Below are 19,964 nucleotides of genomic sequence, written 5' to 3'. Positions count from 1 at the left end.
ATGAGCTAGGTATTTAGCAAAGAGAGGCCCACTAGCTAATAGCAGAATATAGTAAGATGACTTATATGGTCAGCAAAAACCCTATCAAAATATCCACGCTGGATATTCAAGAACCCCCGAACCGTCTAACGGCCCGGGGGGAGAACACCAGCCCCCTAGAGCTTCCAGCAAAGTCAGGAATCACATTTAGTACAAGCTGGACAAAAATAAGAGCAAAGCAAATAACCAAAAAAACAAAGAAGCAGGACTTAGCTTAATTTTGCACGAACCAGGACCAGCAGACAGGAGCAAACAGAAAGGATCTGATTACAACGATGCCAGGCACTGGACTAAGGATCCAGGAAGTTTATATAGCAACACCCCTGGACTAACGACCCAGGTGGGTGCCAAACTGAGGAAAGACAATCCCAGAGTAATATCACTAGTAACCACAAGAGGGAGCCAAAAAGTCTAATTCACAACAAAAACCTTAGTGATAAGTACAATAAAACCTGGCACTCAACTTTTATAAAGGTGTTTTTTTTTATTCCAAGCGGAAGTGCAGTAACAGCAATGCAGTAATAGCAAAACGTTTCGGTCATAAACACATGACCTTCATCCGTTACTGTAAATTACGAAAATAATATATAAATCAATGAAAAATAAAGTATATTCAAAAAATCATGGCACTATATTGATGAATCATGGTATGGAGAAACATGGACACATCATGACAGTCACATGGAGAATCAAGAGAAATCAGCGAAAGTACATACCGTATGGTGATTGATGGTGAGATAAGTGTTTGCTCTGTTTAACAAACTGTAATACTTAATGCTGAAAAGATGGACAAGGGTGAGTGTGTTAGAAAATAGGGAATAGGGAACGTGACTTTGATGCAATGTGCCGGTGTGGAAAGAGAAAGTCTGTCTCCCCTTTAAAGGAAGGCACTGATTAGAATGCTCAGGTATAGGCGCAGCCTGTAGTGAGGGAAAGCTATTGTTAGACTGTTAACCTGACGGGAATGGTCAGGGTGGTGAAAAAAAAATAGATACAAAGTCTTACCCTGCTGTAACGCTGCAGACGCGGTGTCCACTGCTTGTCTGAAGTGCGCCGTCCGAGTGCTGCATGTTATGTGCATGAAGGGGGGCGTGCAGACGCCCTGGACCGGAAGTGGGCGGGAGCCGGTGAGTGCTGCTGTGTGCTGGGAGCGGATATGACCTAGCCAAAATGGAGGTGCGCTCCAATGACGTGCTGTATGTGTTCCACCGATGTAGTAAAGTCAGATCACAGTCTGACTAATGTGTGGGTGTCACGTTGCCTTACTATCCTAGTAGCCATATTATTCTACAAATGACCATGTTCCTTGAATGTACAGTATATACTTTGGTTGCTTTATTTTCTTATTATTTTCCTGTTGTATTCTTTTGATTTTTATTTATTTACTGTTTTCTCTAGTAACTGACGACGGTCCAGGTGACCGAAACGTTTTCTGTACTACAGTTTGGAAATGAATTTAAATGATTTCTCACAGCATTAAGTTGAGTGCCAGGTTTTCATATTTATTACTATACGGTTTGGGAACCTACCTTGCACCTTCTACAATAGTGCTCACGGTGTTACCTCTCATATGAGGATGTGTTTGTCATCAGGTGCGGCATAATCTGTACTCATTGGCTGCTGACCAGATGTGATTTTCAACCTACACTTTTTAATGATGGTATTTTCAGCAATATTTGATCCACGATTGAGGCTTTGTAGCTGAAGCGCGAAGGTTTGCTCACATGATGGAGGCACAGCCATTTTAAATGCAGAAATAAATGTCAAGTTTTAAATCCACAACTTGTGTCATCTCTGGAGGATTTCTTTTCTTTCCCTGCTAAATGCTATGCCTGGGCCTGGGCGCCTCCGTGTGATGTATACATTGTGAATACCACTATAGTCTTGTTGGTAAGCTCAATCTCCCCACTCCATATGTTGGATGCTCATTTCTTATAGCACACATTTCAATTTTGCATGCAGTACCTGTGACCTGGCATAGCAAGTCCAGTTTTCTTCCACTAACACTTCCAGAACTCGTCCACACGTTCGTCAGCGCCACCTTCACTTTTCCTACAAACCCCACAGCTATACTTTCCTGCAATCCCAGTTCGGTATCCAAAGGATATGTGCTCTCCTTTCTCTCTACTTCACTTACCAGGGCATCAATTGTGTCCTATATGGGACCCATCCTGGATCCAGGGGGACTGTCTTGATTGGGGCCACTGTCCTGCTGTTTTTTGAAGTCAGGGCTTTGTCCTTACTTCCACTCGCTTTGTGCAATGTTTTCTCTCATGTTGACGTCATTGCTCTGTAGCTTTTCTACCTCCTTAAATGTCTTGGCTGTTGTCTCTCTGCTCTCTACATACTTAAATTCAAATCAAGAAAGATTTATTTATTTGTTCTTAAGATCTGGTCTCCCCAGGATTTGAACACACAACCTACTGTATATCATTTGAGGCAGCAGCAAAAGAGAAGTAGAAAATAGCAAACATGGTACACACATACTCCCTGGGTCCAATGCTGCCACACAGATGATGCCCCGATTTTTATTGACATTGTGCAGTGGTGACATTATGACTACAGTACACATAGATTTTTCTATACCTGGAGATGTATCTTTATATGTTTATATGATGAAGTGTCATATTATAGGGCACACCAATAGCATAATACCAAATTAATAATAACAAATTCAGCAATCAATCAGTACACTACACAAGAAATTGTTATACCGTGTGCACTGTAGGTCCATAAAGGCCCATCACGGCCTTAACTAACCGCTATAACAATATCATTGTAAACACAGGTCCAAAAAGAAGAGTCTCTCAGATATCATACCCACCAAACGCCATGTAAGTGGACCTGGTGACAACACACTGCTTAATACCCTGGCGTGCATTTTGCATGTATCTTACTCAGGGGTACTGGTCTTCCTCATTGTCGCATCACAAATAAAATGCATTGAAAAACAATCTAAATATTTTATTAAAAGCACTTTTTTCCTGCTAAAATAGTCAAAGATTAAAAACATGTATATTTATACTGTTTCTGAACTACAAGTATATCAAGCTGTAGAATAAGTTATCCCCAGGTTAAGGGTTTCAAGTTTCTATAATTTCCCATCCTCCTCCAAAGAACACACTGGGCTTTACTCACCCTCTCCGGTTCGGCTTTGTCTCCTCATGGAGTCTAGTAATGTCTACAGTGCTGACGTGAGTTGACAGCACTGCAGCCAATCAGTGAGCTCAGCGGCTCTAAGAGGCTTGTGCGGTCAACTAGGGCGTAACCGTTGTGATGTCAGTGCTGCTGACAATACCAGAAATAAGGAGTGTTGGACGTGGGGAAGATGAGTCGATGACTAAAAATGTTTTATTTTGTTCTAAAAAACAAACTAAATCCAAGAGACAAGGGTTTTCTGAAAATGAAAAAGCCCTTTAACGCTGGGAACTTCAGTGATCACAAAAATGTAGACTCTGGAGAACCAGGCACTACAGTGCAGCGGAAGTCCACATGTTCTTCCTCCCATTCCCATCTTTCTTTATAGGACTACCATAGAGAGCCGGAATACAGGTAGTCCTATGGGCAATGAAGGCAGTGGAGGTGCCCATGTTCCTCCTCCTTTTCCACTCATTCCTTATGGGACTGCCATAGAAAGCCGGAGTGCAGTCCTCGGAAGTCACCCGTAGTCCTATAAATGTAGCGGAGGTCGAGCATGCGCTCCCCTACATTCAGGATCTGCAGTTCCCTGTTCTCATGTTTATACAAGCACTTTACAGTTTCATACATGTAATAAAATTAGATTAACCCTTTAAATGGAACAAGGGCAAGGCTCCCTCTTCAGTGCAAGGAAAAAGATAGCAAAAAAGCTCTCCTCTGGAAATAAGAAAACTGTCTCTCTACCGCCACCTATAGGTGGCTAAACTGTAAAGTTTTATCTATTTCTTATAGGAGTCTTGAAAAATGACACATGGAGGACGATTGGTATGGCCTGAAATACATTACATACTGTACACAGCTAACCCATAAAACCTCAGCACAACATTTTCAGGGTCAGTCACTGGCACTAGGGTGGCACTACAGAGAGCAATTTCTTCCTTCTGGAGAAGAGCTATTTACAGTACCATAGAAAGACATTACTGTGCTCATACCGTATGATTATATGGGTATACAAGCAGGGCCGGACTGGCCATCGGGCACTTCTGGAAAACGCCAGAAGGGCTGGTGGCAGTAGTGGGCTGCTCGCCAGCTCCGACTCCCCCCCCAGAAAACCGACTCACCCCCCTGCCAGCGCCGGTACAGTTGAATGCAGTGATGGAGGAGAGAGCGTCCGCTGACACTCTCTCTCCCATCATTCCCCACTCTGCCTCTAACACTGCGGGTGCATGATGACGCTATATCATCGCGTACCTGCTGTGTGTCTGCATTATAATCTATGGGGGCTGGCTGCATTACATTCTATGGGGGCTGTGCTGTATTACATTCTATGGGGCTGGCTGCATTACATTCTATGGGGGCTGGCTGCATTACATTCTATGGGAGCTGGCTGCATTACATTCTATGGGGGCTGGCTGCATTACATTCTATGGGGGCTGGCTGGATTACATTCTATGGGGGCTGGCTGCATTACATTCTATGGGGGCTGGCTGCATTACATTCTATGGGGGCTGGCTGCATTACATTCTATGGGAGAGCTGTATTACATTCTATGGGGGCCTGTATTACATTCTCTGGGGGCTACATTATATTCTGTGGGGGGCTGTATTATATTCTATGGTGAGGTGGGCTGTATTACATTCTATGGGGGGGCTGTGTTACATTCTATGGGGTGCTGTATTGTATTCTATGGGGGGCTGTATTACATTCTCTAGGGGCTACATTATATTCTATGGGGGGCTGTATTATATTATATGAGGGGTGATTGCATCATACTCTATGAGGGGGCTACATTATATTCTATGGGAAGCTGCATTATACTATATGAGGAGGGCTGCATTGAATTCTATGGAGGGGCTACATTATATTCTATGGGGGCCGCATTATGCTCTATGAGGGGGCTACCATATATTATATATGCAGGGGCTGCATTATACTATATGAGGGGGCTGCATTATATTCTTTGGGGAGTTACATTATACTTGGGGCTACAATATATTCTGTGGGGTGGCTGCATTATACTCTGGGGTGGCATCATTATACTATATGTGGGCTGCATTATACTGTATCGAGGAATATGGGGAATACATTACACTATATGAAGAACTATGGAGTGCATTATACTATGGGAAGTGATTTGTACTACATGGATGAGAATGACGGGGCATTATACTATATGGAGCACTATGAGGAATGTATTATACTATTTGGAGGACTGTGGCAGCCCATTATACTATATGGAGGACTGAGGAATGTATTATACTATATGGAGGAATTGCAGTGTATTTTAATATATGGAGGACTATGAGGAGTGTATTATACTATATGGAGGAGTGTATTATACTATACTAGATGGTAGCCCGATTCTAACGCATCAGGTATTCTAGAATATATCTGTAGTTTATTTATGAAGATTTTAGAATAATACATTGAATACACAGGATTCGGCTGGCCGCGACCAATTAGCGAAGCGTGGTTCAAATCTCGCGCCAATTCACGGCCGGACTGCACGTGTCACTGATTGTTCGCGGCTGGCCACATAGTATAGAGCACAGCCACGTAGTATATAACAGCCCACATAGTAAATAGCACAGCCCCGTAGTATATTGCACAGCCACGTAGTATATTGCACAGCCACATAGTATATAGCACAGCCACGTAGTGTATAGCACAGCCACGTAGTATATAGCACAGCCATGTAGTATATAGCACAGCCCACAGAGTATATAGCACAGCCACGTAGTATATAGCAAAGCCCACGGAGTGTATAACAGCCCACATAGCATATAATACAGCCACGTAGTATATAACAGCCCACGCACGCAGTATATAACACAGGCCACATAGTGTATAACACAGGCCACGTAGTGTATAACACAGCCCACGTAGTATATAGCACAGCCATGTAGTATATTGCACAGCCCACGTAGTATATTGCACAGCCCATGTAGTATATTGCACAGGCAATGTAGTATATTGCACAGCCCACGTAGTACATTGCACAGTCCACGTAGTACATTGCACAGCCCACGTAGTACATTGCACAGCCCACGTAGTATATTGCACAGCCCACACAGTATATAGCACAGCCCATGCAGTATATCGCACAGCCCATGCAGTATATCGCACAGCCCACGGAGTATATAGCACATCCCAAGCAGTATATTGCACAGCCCACCCAGTACATTGCACAGCCCACGCAGTATATTGCAGCCCACGTAGTATATTGCACAGCCCACGTAGTATATAGCACAGCCCAAGCAGTATATTGCACAGCCCATGTAGTATATTGCACAGCCCACGTAGTATATTGCCCAGCCCACGTAGTATATTGTCCAGCCCACGTAGTACATTGCACAGCCACGTAGTATATTGCCCAGCTCACGTAGTATATAGCACAGCCACGTAGTATATTGCAGAGCCCACGTAGTATATTGCACAGCCACGTAGTATATTGCCCAGCCCACGTAGTATATTGCACAGCCCGCATAGTATATAGCAATGTGGGCATCATATCCCTGTTAAAAAAAAAGAATTAAAATAAAAAATAGTTATATACTCACCTTCCGTTGGCACCCGGATCCAGGCGAAGCGGTTACCGACGCTCCTCGCGCGCTCCGGTCTCAAGAGTGCATTGCGGTCTCGCGAGATGATGACGTAGCGGTCTCGCAAGACCGCTACGTCATCATCTTGCGAGATCGCAGTGCATGGAGCGGTCACCGGAGCGTTGCAAGGAGCAGGAAAGGCCTGTTCCTGATCCGAGGGGCCGACGGACGGTGAGTATAAACGATTTTTAATTTTTTTAAATTATTTTTAACATTAGATCTTTTTACTATTGATGCTGCATAGGCAGCATCAATAGTAAAAAGTTGGTCACACAGGGTTAATAGCAGCGTTAACGGAGTGCATTACACCGCGGCATAACGCGGTCCGTTAGCGCTGCCATTAACCGTGTGTGAGCGCTGACTGGAGGGGATTATTTATTATTATTATTATTATTATTAATAATTTATATAGCACCATTAATTCCATGGTGCTGTACATGAGAAAGGGGTTACATACAGGGTTATAGATATCATTTACAGTAAACAGGTTTACAGTGACACACTGGTACAGAGGGGAGAGGACCCTGTCCTTGCAGACTTACATTCTATGGATTATGGAGCGGGCACTGACTGTGGGGAGTAAGGAACGGCCATTTTGCCGCCGGACAGTGCCCGTCGCTGATTGGTCGTGGCTATTTTGCCGCGGCCAATCAGCGACTTGGATTTCCATGACAGACAGAAGCCGCGACCAATGAATATCCGTGACAGACAGAAGGACAGAGGGAAGTCACCCTTAGACAATTATATAGTAGATGGAGGACTGAGCTGCACATTATAATATATGGAGGACTGAGCTGCACATTATAATATATGGAGGACTGAGGTGCATATTATACTATATGGAGGACTATGTGGAGTGTATAATACTATATGGAGGACTGAGGAGTGTATTATACTATATGGAGGACTGAGGAGTGTATTATACTATATGGAGGACTGAGGAGTGCATTATACTATATGGAGGACTGAGGAGTGTATTATACTACACTCACCGGCCACTTTATTAGGTACACCATGCTAGTAACGGGTTGGACCCCCTTTTGCCTTCAGAACTGCCTCAATTCTTCGTGGCATAGATTCAACAAGGTGCTGGAAGCATTCCTCAGAGATTTTCGTCCATATTGACATGATGGCATCACACAGTTGCCGCAGATTTGTCGGCTGCACATCCCAAAGATGCTCCATACAAGGCAGGATGGATCCATGCTTTCATGTTGTTTACGCCAAATTCTGACCCTACCATCCGAATGTCGCAGCAGAAATCGAGACTCATCAGACCAAGCAACGTTTTTCCAATCTTCTACTGACCAATTTCGATGAGCTTGTACAAATTGTAGCCTCAGTTTCCTGTTCTTAGCTGAAAGGAGTGGTACCCGGTGTGGTCTTCTGCTGCTGTAGCCCATCTGCCTCAAAGTTCGACGCACTGTGCGTTCAGAGATGCTCTTAGGCCTACCTTGGTTGTAACGGGTGGCGATTTGAGTCACTGTTGCCTTTCTATCAGCTCGAACCAGTCTGCCCATTCTCCTCTGACCTCTGGCATCAACAAGGCATTTCCGCCCACAGAACTGCCGCTCACTGGATTTTTTTTCTTTTTCGGACCATTCTCTGTAAACCCTAGAGATGGTTGTGCGTGAAAATCCCAGTAGATCAGCAGTTTCTGAAATACTCAGACCAGCCCTTCTGGCACCAACAACCATGCCACGTTCAAAGGCACTCAAATCACCTTTCTTCCCCATACTGATGCTCGGTTTGAACTGCAGGAGATTGTCTTGACCATGCCTAAATGCAGTGAGTTGCCGCCATGTGATTGGCTGATTAGAAATTAAGTGTTAACAAGAAGTTGGACAGGTGTACCTAATAAAGTGGCCGGTGAGTGTATATGGAGGACTAAGGTGCACATTATAATATATGGAGGACTATGGGGTGTATTATACTAAACAAGCAAAATGCTGCCTATTCATCGAGTGATTGGATTGTTTATGTGGGAACAGAAATCCTTGTTCTCAGCAGCACATCGCTGGTGTAAGCTGTAGTTGTGCTGCTGATAACATGATACTGTATGGGGACAGATTGAGCTATTAGTGATTGTTCTGTTCCCTTCATTCTTTCTCAGTTGGTGTAAAGAGGCCGGGAAACAAGCAACAATTTCAGTATTGTCGATCACACTCGTTTAGATCAGCGCATGTAAATACAGCAGAAATGCTCCGCAGGGAGACCAGGCAAGGATGATGACAGTTGTAGTTAGCACCTGGCGCCTGGGAATAGCACTAATTCTACTGCTTTTCCCAGCCGCCAAAGCATTTAATTCTGGTATGTGCAATGATTTTTAGGGTTGATGTCAGCTGCGTAATGTCAGCTGCTATCAATCCCTGGTGTAAGTAATGGAGAGGTGTCTATCAGACACCCCCACTACTAGCCCAGACCTGGCGAGACCCAGCGACTCTGAAGAGCGGTGACGGTAGTAACAATACCGCTCTTTACAGTCACCGAGCTCAGCGCAAGACCCGGAATATCTGAAGAGCGGTGACGTTACTGATGTCACCGCTCTTCAGAGTCACCGGGTCTCGTGCTGCGCAGCGGAACCAAAAGTGTCTGTAGGCAAAGTTTATGGAGCATCAGAATGAGGTTCCATAGCCTTTGGTCGTCTCATCCCTTCATTATCTACGAGATCCAGTTATGTAGGTAAAGTAGCGGCTTTTCTTTGTACTGCAACTAAAAGCAATAAATAGGACTGAGCTGTAATGCTGGATACAGCTGTGATTATATGTGATATAGTCGTGTTACACTCCCCTCACTTCTTGTAACCTACGCATGTACAAAGATATTATACAGTCACCATGTGACAAGTGGGCCTGTGTAACTTCAAATGCCAGGGCTGAATTTTAGTCCCAGTCCGGCCCTGTATACAAGGATAGGGATCTACATATGGTTGTACATCGACATCTTAAAAAACCTTAAAATGTAAAGCGTTCCAGTTAATGATGTTCCACTCATTTCATCAGCGGCAAAATCATCCATAATATTCTCATCGGTCAGAACTTTATTCCACATGATAATATCTGTTATCTCTCCTACAAAGGACTGGGATGCTGTGAAACTTCCGCCATAAGAGTCTTGCTCCTGGCCAATAATGATGATAGGGTCAGCGCTGATCTGCATATCTTTCCGTTTCCCATTTGTATTGTATTTTGTCCCATCGATCCACAACACCAAGGTGGAAGTGTTCCACGTGGCATAAATGCTAGTCCATTCTGTAAAATCATTGCCTTGCAAATCATGATATTGGTCTTCATTATCGACTGAAAGTAGAAACTGATTTCTCGTGCCTGGGTAGTGAAGGAGGAGAAAGGCGTTGTGTTTACTCCCAGTGGCCAACGAAAATAAAGAATATTCTCGGGTCAGATTTGAGTGAAATCTCATGCAGATGGTGACCTCTCTAAAAGGCCCAGGATATTCCGGTAGTAGCTGAACATACGAGGTGGACGACTCCTTAGGAAAAGCAAAGTTTGTCTTTCATATCTGTATGAGAAAAGAAAATAATGAATTATCATTATAGATGTCTAATTTCGTAAATCTAGTTTTTAGAAAAGGGGTTTTATAGAACATTTTGCTCTTATTTAATTCTTGCTATTACCCTGTTTATTTTTTTTAATTTTTTTCTTAAATCTGTCTTATGGTTCCAGAGATATTGGCCATTTTATGTACTGCTATCTTTTATGGTTTTCACTGCTCACAGGATCCTCTGGGGAGAGCTTTTAGGCTGATCTGCATAATTGCTTTATGAGCCGTACCCCTTTAGAAAATATAAAATGATCAGCAGTAAATAAAAAAAGGTCCATATCTCTGGAACTGTATGGCGGATTTAAAAAAAAGAAAAAACAGAATACTTATGGGAGCAGATTAAATTTACACAAGAGCAAAACTGGACACTTTTGACATTTAGACATGGGCTTCTTTTAGTTCAGGATAAATTAACCAGAGTGCAGGGCGGCTACAAAGTGCGTCTCCTGTTCTGGAGGGCCTTACATGTCTATGCGTTATAAGGTCATCCTATTGCTTTTAGTAGGAACTGTGTAATTCTTTAACTGCCCTGTGGGGGGGCTACAGAGAAATTGAACACATGTAGATGGGTTGTTACACAGGTTGATTTCTGGGACTGGGACTCTGTATTACTTTCATCTTCTGATAAAAAAAAATATGGCCAAAATGGAGAAAATGAAGAGGGCTCTTTAACTTCTAAAAATAATTTTAATAGGGTTCAGACTGGTTAAAAAAAACAAAACTAATGCTCATTTATATTAATTGTGAGGCAGTAACCGGTGAAACATGTAGGGGTCGCTGTGTGTTCCCCCAGGATGCGAACGGAGCCCTCTTAAGGTACCTTCACACGAAGCGACGCTGCAGCGATAGCGACAACGATGTCGATCGCTGCAGCGTCGCTGTTTGGTCGCTGGAGAGCTGTCACACAGACCGCTCTCCAGCGATCAACTATGCCGAGGTCCCCTGGTAACCAGGGTAAACATCGGGTAACTAAGCGCAGGGCCGCGCTTAGTAACCCGATGTTTACCCTGGTTACCAGCGTAAAATCTAAAAAAAACAAACAGCACATACTTACATTCACGTCCCCCTGCGTCCACTTCCTGACTGACTGAGCGCCGTACAGTGAGAGCAGAGCGGTGACGTCACCGCTGTGCTGCTTTCACTTTCACTTTGCGGCGCTGAGTCAGAGGAGGAAGCAGACTGCAGGGGACGCAATGTGAGTATGTGCTGTTTGTTTTTTTTACATTTTACGCTAGTAACCAGGGTAAACATCGGGTAACTAAGCGCGGCCCTGCGCTTAGTAACCCGATGTTTACCCTGGTTACCAGTGTAAAATATCGCTGGTATCGTTGCTTTTGCTTTCAAACACAACGATACACAGCGATCGGACGACCAAATAAAGTTCTGGACTTTATTCAGCGACCAGCGACATCACAGCAGGATCCTGATCGCTGCTGCGTGTCAAACGAAACGATATCGCTAGCGAGGACGCTGCAACGTCACGGATTGCTAGCGATATCGTTATAATGTCGTTTCGTGTGAAGGTACCTTTAGACCTGCTGGAGTGCCTTGTGGCCACAGCAGGACGCCTGTGAGTCACAGGGCAAAATAAAAGTAAGCATGGACCTGGTCAAGTTATTTGGCCTGGGATTGTTCACGAAAAGCTGGTATGGGCTTTTATTTTGGAAACGGACTGCAGGAAGGAAGTGGGGCCGGTCCTTTTCCTCTAGGCCGGATCTTACAGGTGGCCTATGGCCACAGGTTGCAGTTTAAAATCCCTGCAGTAAAGGGTTGGGGTGTGTCAGTATCAGAGTGGAGTTTGCAGGAAGCAAAACAGACGTCTCTCCAAAAACTCAGATCTGTGTGAGATTAACACAGAGCACAGCAGAGCGAACTCCTGGCAACTGCAGCGTACACAGCGGTGCAGTCGCCCATGGCAACCGGTCAGAGGAGGACCAGTGTATTTAGGGACTGTAATCTGGAGGATATGGTTCCAGGCTGCAATCCAGAGGATATAGTTTACTATTTAGAGCTGTGAGTTGGACATTAATGTTGTGTTTTTGTGAGTTGGACAATTAATGCTGTGAAGTAAACGCATTAAAGAGACTTTTTGTTTAGAACTGTGCTGGGTCACTGCCTCATCATTGCATAGCATAAGTGTGCTGCCCCGGCACTACAAAGTGTAATATATGAAAATATAAAATTAATTTAACCCCAAACAGTAAAAGCAATAAAACAATTGCTCCAGAATTGCCCCCTTTTTTTTGCAATCAAAACTCCATCAAATAATGCAAAGAAATGATCAAAGCATCATATATTGCCCAAAGTGGTGGCAATGAAACGTATGCTTGCCAAGCCATTATATACTTAAATAAAAATGCAACAGGTCTTGGAAAATGGTGAAACAAACCATTCTTTTTTTTAGTAATTTATGATTTTTTTTTCCTTAAATAGAAATAAACATTACAATTATAGTATTGCCATAAATGTACTGGCTGCCATTTTAACTCTACAATTAAGTTTGTTAACCCAAAAACCCATAGCAGAATTGCTTTTCTTTTCCACCACTTCACCTCATTTGGAATTCTTTTCCAGCCTACCAGTGCATTGTATGGTAAAAAGGTTGTATGTCAAATTTACAACTTGTCTGGCAAAAAACAAGCCCTCATCTGGGTATGTGAATGATATAATTAAAAAGTTCTGTCTCCCAGAAAAAGGGAGGAAAACACAAAAATGCGAAAACGCAGATTGGACATATAGAAGTAAAGAGATTTTAACTTACCCATTTGGCCCAGAGCTCCCGAAACATTGACCAGACCAGCATCTTCTCAGTGAATTGTCAATCCGAATTAGGAAGGCAGAGTAATTCGGTACAAAAGTCTATACCGAATACAGTTCACCCTCCTTACACCAAACTGGGGAAAATTGATCTGAAGTAAGTTTGCTCCATAGGTTATAGCTGTGGAAATGAACCATATTGTGATGACACATCATTTCCTCCAGGGCCGTAGGATGCAACAAAATTAAAAGAGGAACAATGTGAAAATTTTTATATTAATTCAGGGTCATGGAAGAAAATTGCATTTGTAGAGTGGTATCAGTATGAGCAAATTGTGTGGTGTAATGGACCAATACAAAACCGGCCTTTATCACATTCCGGGTAGTGGTTTAGAAGATGGTTCACCTACTTCCAATTAGAAAGTCTCAATCATTATATGGAAAAAAGTTGTGGTAGACATGTGTAAAACATTTTCCTTCATCCCCATTGCCTTTGTTGTATGAAATCCGGGCCCTCCCCCCTGGAGTATAAAATCTGCCCCACCAACATGCCGATGGCACAACCTGTCGAATAGGAGGAGTAGCTCCCTCCTCTGAAAGTAGGAAGTCAGGAGTCATAGGAGTGGTGTGCTCTTTCAGCAGCTGATGAGACAGGAGAAAAATCTTGATTTTCTATTCTTCCACATTCTGGACTGGAGAAGATGATGAAACCATGCATCTAAAAATGATGACGAACGGAAACATAACATACAAAAGAATCTTGGTTTCGACCACTTGTGTCATCAATCCTGATGTTCGTTTTGGCCCATGGTTTCTAGAAGAGGGAGTTTGATCCTAAACAGGGTTCCTGCCTTCCTATACTGGATGGGACTGAACTTCCAGGTCCTTAAGAGAAACGTAGTATGATTGCTGTGTGGCCACTGCTGAGATGAACTTGGTTGCCCTGTTTGCAGTTCTCTATATCTCCCCTATTATGTTTATAATTTAAGATGTTGTATAAGTTACGTACTGTGTCCCAATTTATTGATAAAGACTTACAGGGATATTATAAGAACTACGATAAGTCATCGATCTTCTAGTAAAGTTTCTACGCTAACTCTAAAACTGTAACCATTTTATTCCTTCGTGAAATCACCAAATCTTTTTTTAAGATTTTTGTTATATTTTGTGAACTGAATCCTTCAGGGCTCCAGATCTGGATTCTTCTTGGTCTGTCTTCTTCATCACTGTAAAAGAGGAGGCAAAATTAAAGTAAAAAGATAACACGAGATTGTACAACATGGCAGCAACAGTTATCCCCTGCCACATTAAACCATTAAGACATACTGTACAGTAGTTGACAAATTTTAAAGGAATACCCTTTAATGAGGTCATTGACAGTGATATGGGGACCATAACTCTGAAATACTCCCCCATGCCTTTTCCAAATCCTACCGTGGGGATTACACACAAAAAAAACTCTTTGTAAGTGATACTTTTCAGAGAAGGAATGGGAACTGGGCTCCCAGTACAGATCCCTGTGGTCCCCACTGCTTCCAGTACAGATCCCTGCGGTCCCCACTGCTCTCAGTACAGATCCCTACGGTCCCCACTGCTGACTATATCCCATTTACTGAATGTACCATTTACAACGACTCTTTGTTTCCTTTTTTTAGCCAGTTTCTTACCCATCTGCATATAGTTCCCCCAGTCCCTGCTTCTGTAGCTTTGGTACAGTTTCAAATGCCTTTAGAAAGTTCAGATAAATCACATCAGCCGCATTACCAACATCCAGATTTGCATTCACCTCCTCATCGAAACCCAACGTTAATTAGACATGACTTATTCTTCATGAATCCATGCTGGTTGTCAGTTATTATAATATTCTCTACAGTACAGTATATTTCTCCAGGTCTCCAGGTATAATGTCCTCAAAAACTTTGCACACTACTGGTGTCTGTTCAAAAAGGGGTGTGGTTTACCTAATCCTGCCTACAAGTGGGTATTCCTGCCCTGTATAGGAAACTCCTAGGGGGCAGGACTTCAAAAAACCCTATTATAACAACTGAGATATTGGTAAATATTAATATATTGCCCTCCTTTGCACAGTAGTTGGAAGTTATTATACACATAACAGACAATCACCTGGGTGCCTTTGTATAAATTGACTTTTGGACTTCGTCATGACATCTTTGTTCTTCCCTTTTGAAGGTGAGTAACCAAAATTTTGTTTATGCCCTATAAGTGAAAAATACAAAACATATATACATATGTCAAAAATTGTTATTTTATCGGGATCACTGCATTGCTGACTCTACTGTGATGGAGCACATATGGACATCTGAGGTTTTTTTTAGATCCATCTAAAGAAAATGGCAGACGAACCTGGATGAATCTTCTACTGACTAAAGAAGAGGATATATAACTCTAAAAGGCATCAAACGGATCCCTGTGTAACACTAAGAAAAGAACCAAGTCTAAGTTTATCAGATGTCGGAAAAGACACACTGATCCAGATTACTGTCCCATAAAATTTGGAAGAGGATTCACGCCCCATTTGGAAGAAGCTAATTGCGAAACGGCGCTTGTTGGGCGCGGGAGGCATCCACATCACTCTGACCAGAACGCACAGATCCTTTGACACTTACAACTACAGGTAATATATCCTGTTTAAGGATTGAGATTTGCTCTTATGATATGCTTAATCAGTGCACATAGTGATTCCTTTTCACTCTCCAAGTGTTCCTATAGCACCTTATGCTAATACACTGGCATACATCTGATTGCTTTTCCTGAGCACTCTTCCTAAAGGTATTACCTTCTGATATTTAGTTCTGTGCGCAGTGTATTTTTGTGGGGTGCCTCCCTTGGTTTTGGAGGTTCCGTTTTTCCCCCCCAGTCTTTTGTCTAATTTTATAATGTGTTATGCACTTTTAGAATAATATTCTGAATAAATTTATTGATTTTTAGTAGCTCTTCTCTCACTTCTTTTTTTCTCGTGGCACCCACCACTGGAAAATGTGTTTATGCATTATGTCGAAGTGACCCTAGCCATTGCTAATACAGGACTATGGAAATAAGAGGATTTAATTAGCCTGTTATGAAGCTGCCACTGATAGGACACCTTCCCAAAGATATCCTGAGATCCACCATCACAAATGTGAAAGCAATTGTCCTATTAAGCATGGCAGTGGATAGGATTAGTCTTCATGATACCACCACTGAGAGATACCTTTCCAAACATATGCTGAGATCCACCATTAGCAATAGGAAAGACTTTGCTAAGTTCTTTATAATATTCATGAAGTGACTAAATAAGGGTAATGTTATTACCAGTATTTTTCTCAAAGGCTTTGTCCTTCCAGTGTGTCTCATCATGGGGCTTTCTGAATGGCTGATAGTTCTCTAAAATTAGAACATTCATTATCACTTTTGAGCTCAGTTAACAAGAAAAAAACAACAAAACAATTAGAGAAGTGCAGATTGATTTGTGGGATCTGGCAGCCAGACAAGAGGCTCACAAGTCTCTTATCCTCCTGCGTTCACGGCATGAGATTTGATTTGTTAGGGCAGGTGCAATGTCATCTGTTGGCATTCCTTCTTCTGATTAGAATGCTAGACGTCATCATTCTGATGAGACGCAAGCATAATGTTGCACTGGACCTACTAATCAGAAGAGCCACCAGGAACACTGGCAGGAAGGAGGAGAATGTTCACTCCTCTGGAACAGCAGCCATTGGACAAGGGTCCTCAAAATCTTTTTGCTCAACCTCTACTCCATTGGATTAGAAACATTGCTTTTAGGAGTTATCTCTGTATGTTCACCACTTGACAGATTCTCTCCATGGAGGCCATGCAGATCTCTACTAATGCACCGGCTTAGTTCTTCTCTACCTTGTACAAACTTAGCTTTGAAGTGTGAGTCCAATGGGTGGTCTACTCCATGACTATTTCTGAATTTACACTAAGTCAATCACTACATCACTCTTCATTTTAATTCAACCTGTTCCTAAAATTTCCTTTATCAATTCCATCTGCCCCTTGAAAATGTCTCAAGTAATCTCATTTTATGATTTACCAGATGGCAGAACAATAACAATTTACTATGATTATATACAAATACGTAATCTATTAATATCTTATCATTATGTTTATACCATTATTTTTGTCCCAGGTGACATCACGCTTTCTTTGGCTTCTGGCTGGGAATTTTCTAGATGGATAGTAGTTATCTAAGAAAAAAAAACATGTAGATTTTGAATAGGGCAATAGGGCTCAGCTTGTATAATAAATAACCCATTCTTGCAACCCATTAACAAGACCTGGTCTATTATATATCTATTTCATGATCAGAAAGTTGAGCAAAGAGAAGCATGCTGTCCTGGTCTGGTGTCCAGTCTGGTCCTCAGTGGCAGCATGAGCAGGGAAGTCTTCACTTCTGTACTCCACATCCCTAAGACCTGAATCCTGGGGGCTTCTTGAGTTTACTAGATGCCACAACATCATGATGGGGACTAATAAGCACAAGAAACACCCTGGATGACAAGCCGAGGATGCCGGGTACAGAAGTGAAGACTCTTCTTATTCTCCTGGTCATTCTCTTCACTTTGTCATTCTCACACTGTTTTGGATTTTCTCATTCTGTTCTGATCATTTTTATACAGTTTTCCTGGTCATTCTCAAACTATTCTCCTGGATTTTCTCATACTCTCCTGTTTATAATTTTCAAAATATTCTCCTATTATTTCTCACACTATGTTCTTAATTTTTTTTAACTATTCTCTGGTTATTATCAGATTACTCTAATGATTATTCTCATACTTTTTCCTGAATTTTCTATATTCTTGTTCATCTGGTCATTCTCATATTATTGTCCAGCTATTTTTTTCACTATTCTCCTGTTCATTGTCACACTATACTCTTAATTTTTATTTTACTATTTTCTTAGTCATTCTCATATTATTCTCCTGGTCACTTTCACACTCTTTTCCTAGATGTTTTCATACTGCTTTAATGGTCCTTTTCATTCTATTCTCTTGGTCCTCTTTGCACTTTTCTCCTGGTCATTCTCACACTATTCTCATAGATAGTCATACTCAATTCTCCTGGACTTTGGCTATGTGCACACGATGCGGATTTGCTGCGGATCCGCAGTGGATTTTTCCACTCAGAAACGCTGCAGATCCGCACTGTGATGTACAGTATAATGTTATTCAATGGCAAAAAAAAAAAGATGTGCAGATGGTGCGGAAAAATCAGTGCAGAATTGCTGCGGATTTCAAAGAAGTGCATGTCACTTCATTGGGGCGGATCCGCAGCGTTTCTGCACCCCTCCATGTTAAAATTCCGGAGAGGCAAAAACCACTGAAAATCCGCACAAAATCCGCATCAATTCTGCACAAAATCCGCATTAAAACCGCGGTAAATCCGCAGCTGCGGATTCTGCCAGGAGATGCAGATTTTGTGCAGAAAATTCTGCACCTCTTTTCCTACGTGTGCACATACCCTTTCTCATTCTATTCTCCTGATCATTCTCACACTATTCTCCTAATGCAAAACAACCAGCAACCGTTACCTGTTGACTTTTTCTTCTCTTCATAATATGGAGTTAAGACTTTCCTATTTTCCTCAGATCCTTTTTTATGGTGAGATTGATACCACACTTAAAGGAAAGAGATGTTTGCTAAATAACCCTAATCATCTACTAATCATATGTCAAAAAATTAGCGCATAAATGTATAGGGATGGTTAAGAGGTTGAATTATTCTGTAGAACTTATACCAGAATGGACAAAAAAATACAGGTGCTTCTCACGAAATTAGAATATCATCAAAAAGTTAATTTATTTAAGTTCTTCAATACAAAAAGTGAAACTCATATATTATATACAGTCATTACAATCAGTGTGATCTATTTCAAGTGTTTATTTCTGTTAATGTTGATGATTATGGCTTACAGCCACTGAAAACCCAAAAGTGATTATCTCAGTAAATTAGAATACTTTATAGCACCAGCTTGAAAAATGATTTTAAAATCCCGAAATGTTGGCCTACTGAAATGTAAGTTCAGTAAATGCACTCAATACTTGGTCGGGGCTTCCTTTGCACCAATTACTGCATCGATGCGTCATGGCATGAAGGCGATCAGCCTGTGGCACTGCTGAGGTGTTATGGAAGCCCAGGTTGCTATAATAGCAGCCTTCAGCTCGTCTGCATTGTTGGGTCTGGTGTCTCATCTTACTCTTCACAATACTCCATAGATTCTGTATGGGGTTAAGGTCAGGCGAGTTTGCTCACCAATCAAACACAGTGATACTGTTGTTTTTAAACCAGGTATTGGTACTTTTAGCAGTGTGGACAGGTGCCAAGTCCTGCTAGAGAATGAAATTTCCATCTCCAAAAAGCTTGTCAGCAGAGGGAAGCATGAAGTGCTCTAAAATGTCCTGGTAGACGGCTGTGCTGACTTTGGTCTTGATAAAACACAATGGACCTACTCCAGCAGATGACATGGCTCTCCAAACCATCACTGATTGTGAAAACTTCACACTAGACCTCAAGCAGCTTGGATTGTGGCCTCTCCACCCTTCCTCCAGACTCAGGAACCTTGATTTCCAAATGAAATGCAAAATTGACTTTCATCTGAAAACAACACCTTGGACCACTGAGCAACAGTCCAGTTCTTTTCCTTCTTGGCCCAGGTAAGATGCTTCCGGCGTTGTCTATTGGTCATGAGTGGCTTGACACAAGGAAAGTGACACTTGTAGCCCATGTCCTGGATACGTCTGTGTGTGGTGCCTCTTGAAGCAATGACTCCAGCAGCAGTCCTCTCCTTGTGAAGTGAATCTCCCCCAAATTTTTGAATAGCCTTTTCTTAACAATCTTTTCACAG

At 42.2% G+C, this 19,964-nt stretch overlaps 1 protein-coding gene and 1 pseudogene across 10 annotated transcripts in view; both read right to left on the bottom strand.

Moving 5' to 3' along the window:
• Positions 1–2,278: 2,278 nt before the first annotated feature.
• Positions 2,279–13,143, bottom strand: LOC143797678 (serum amyloid P-component-like; annotated as a pseudogene).
• A 965-nt stretch (positions 13,144–14,108) lies between these two features.
• The window catches only part of LOC143805996 (uncharacterized), a 73,658-nt gene continuing 67,802 nt past the window's right edge, over positions 14,109–19,964 (bottom strand). For all 10 annotated transcript variants that reach the window (XM_077286601.1, XM_077286348.1, XM_077285914.1 and 7 more), the window contains 5 exons: positions 18,652–18,738; positions 17,234–17,308; positions 16,410–16,481; positions 15,222–15,314; positions 14,109–14,323 (listed from right to left, as the gene is read on the bottom strand). In XM_077286601.1, the coding sequence (XP_077142716.1) occupies positions 14,256–14,323; positions 15,222–15,314; positions 16,410–16,481; positions 17,234–17,308; positions 18,652–18,738 (395 nt within the window). In that variant the 3' untranslated portion in view covers positions 14,109–14,255. The remainder of the gene's footprint in view (positions 14,324–15,221; positions 15,315–16,409; positions 16,482–17,233; positions 17,309–18,651; positions 18,739–19,964) is intronic.

The sequence above is a fragment of the Ranitomeya variabilis genome, chromosome 1 (genome assembly GCF_051348905.1).
Source record: "Ranitomeya variabilis isolate aRanVar5 chromosome 1, aRanVar5.hap1, whole genome shotgun sequence".
NCBI lineage: Eukaryota > Metazoa > Chordata > Amphibia > Anura > Dendrobatidae > Ranitomeya > Ranitomeya variabilis.
The sequence above is the reverse complement of the archived record's forward strand: the minus strand, read 5'-3'. Positions and strand labels throughout refer to the sequence as shown.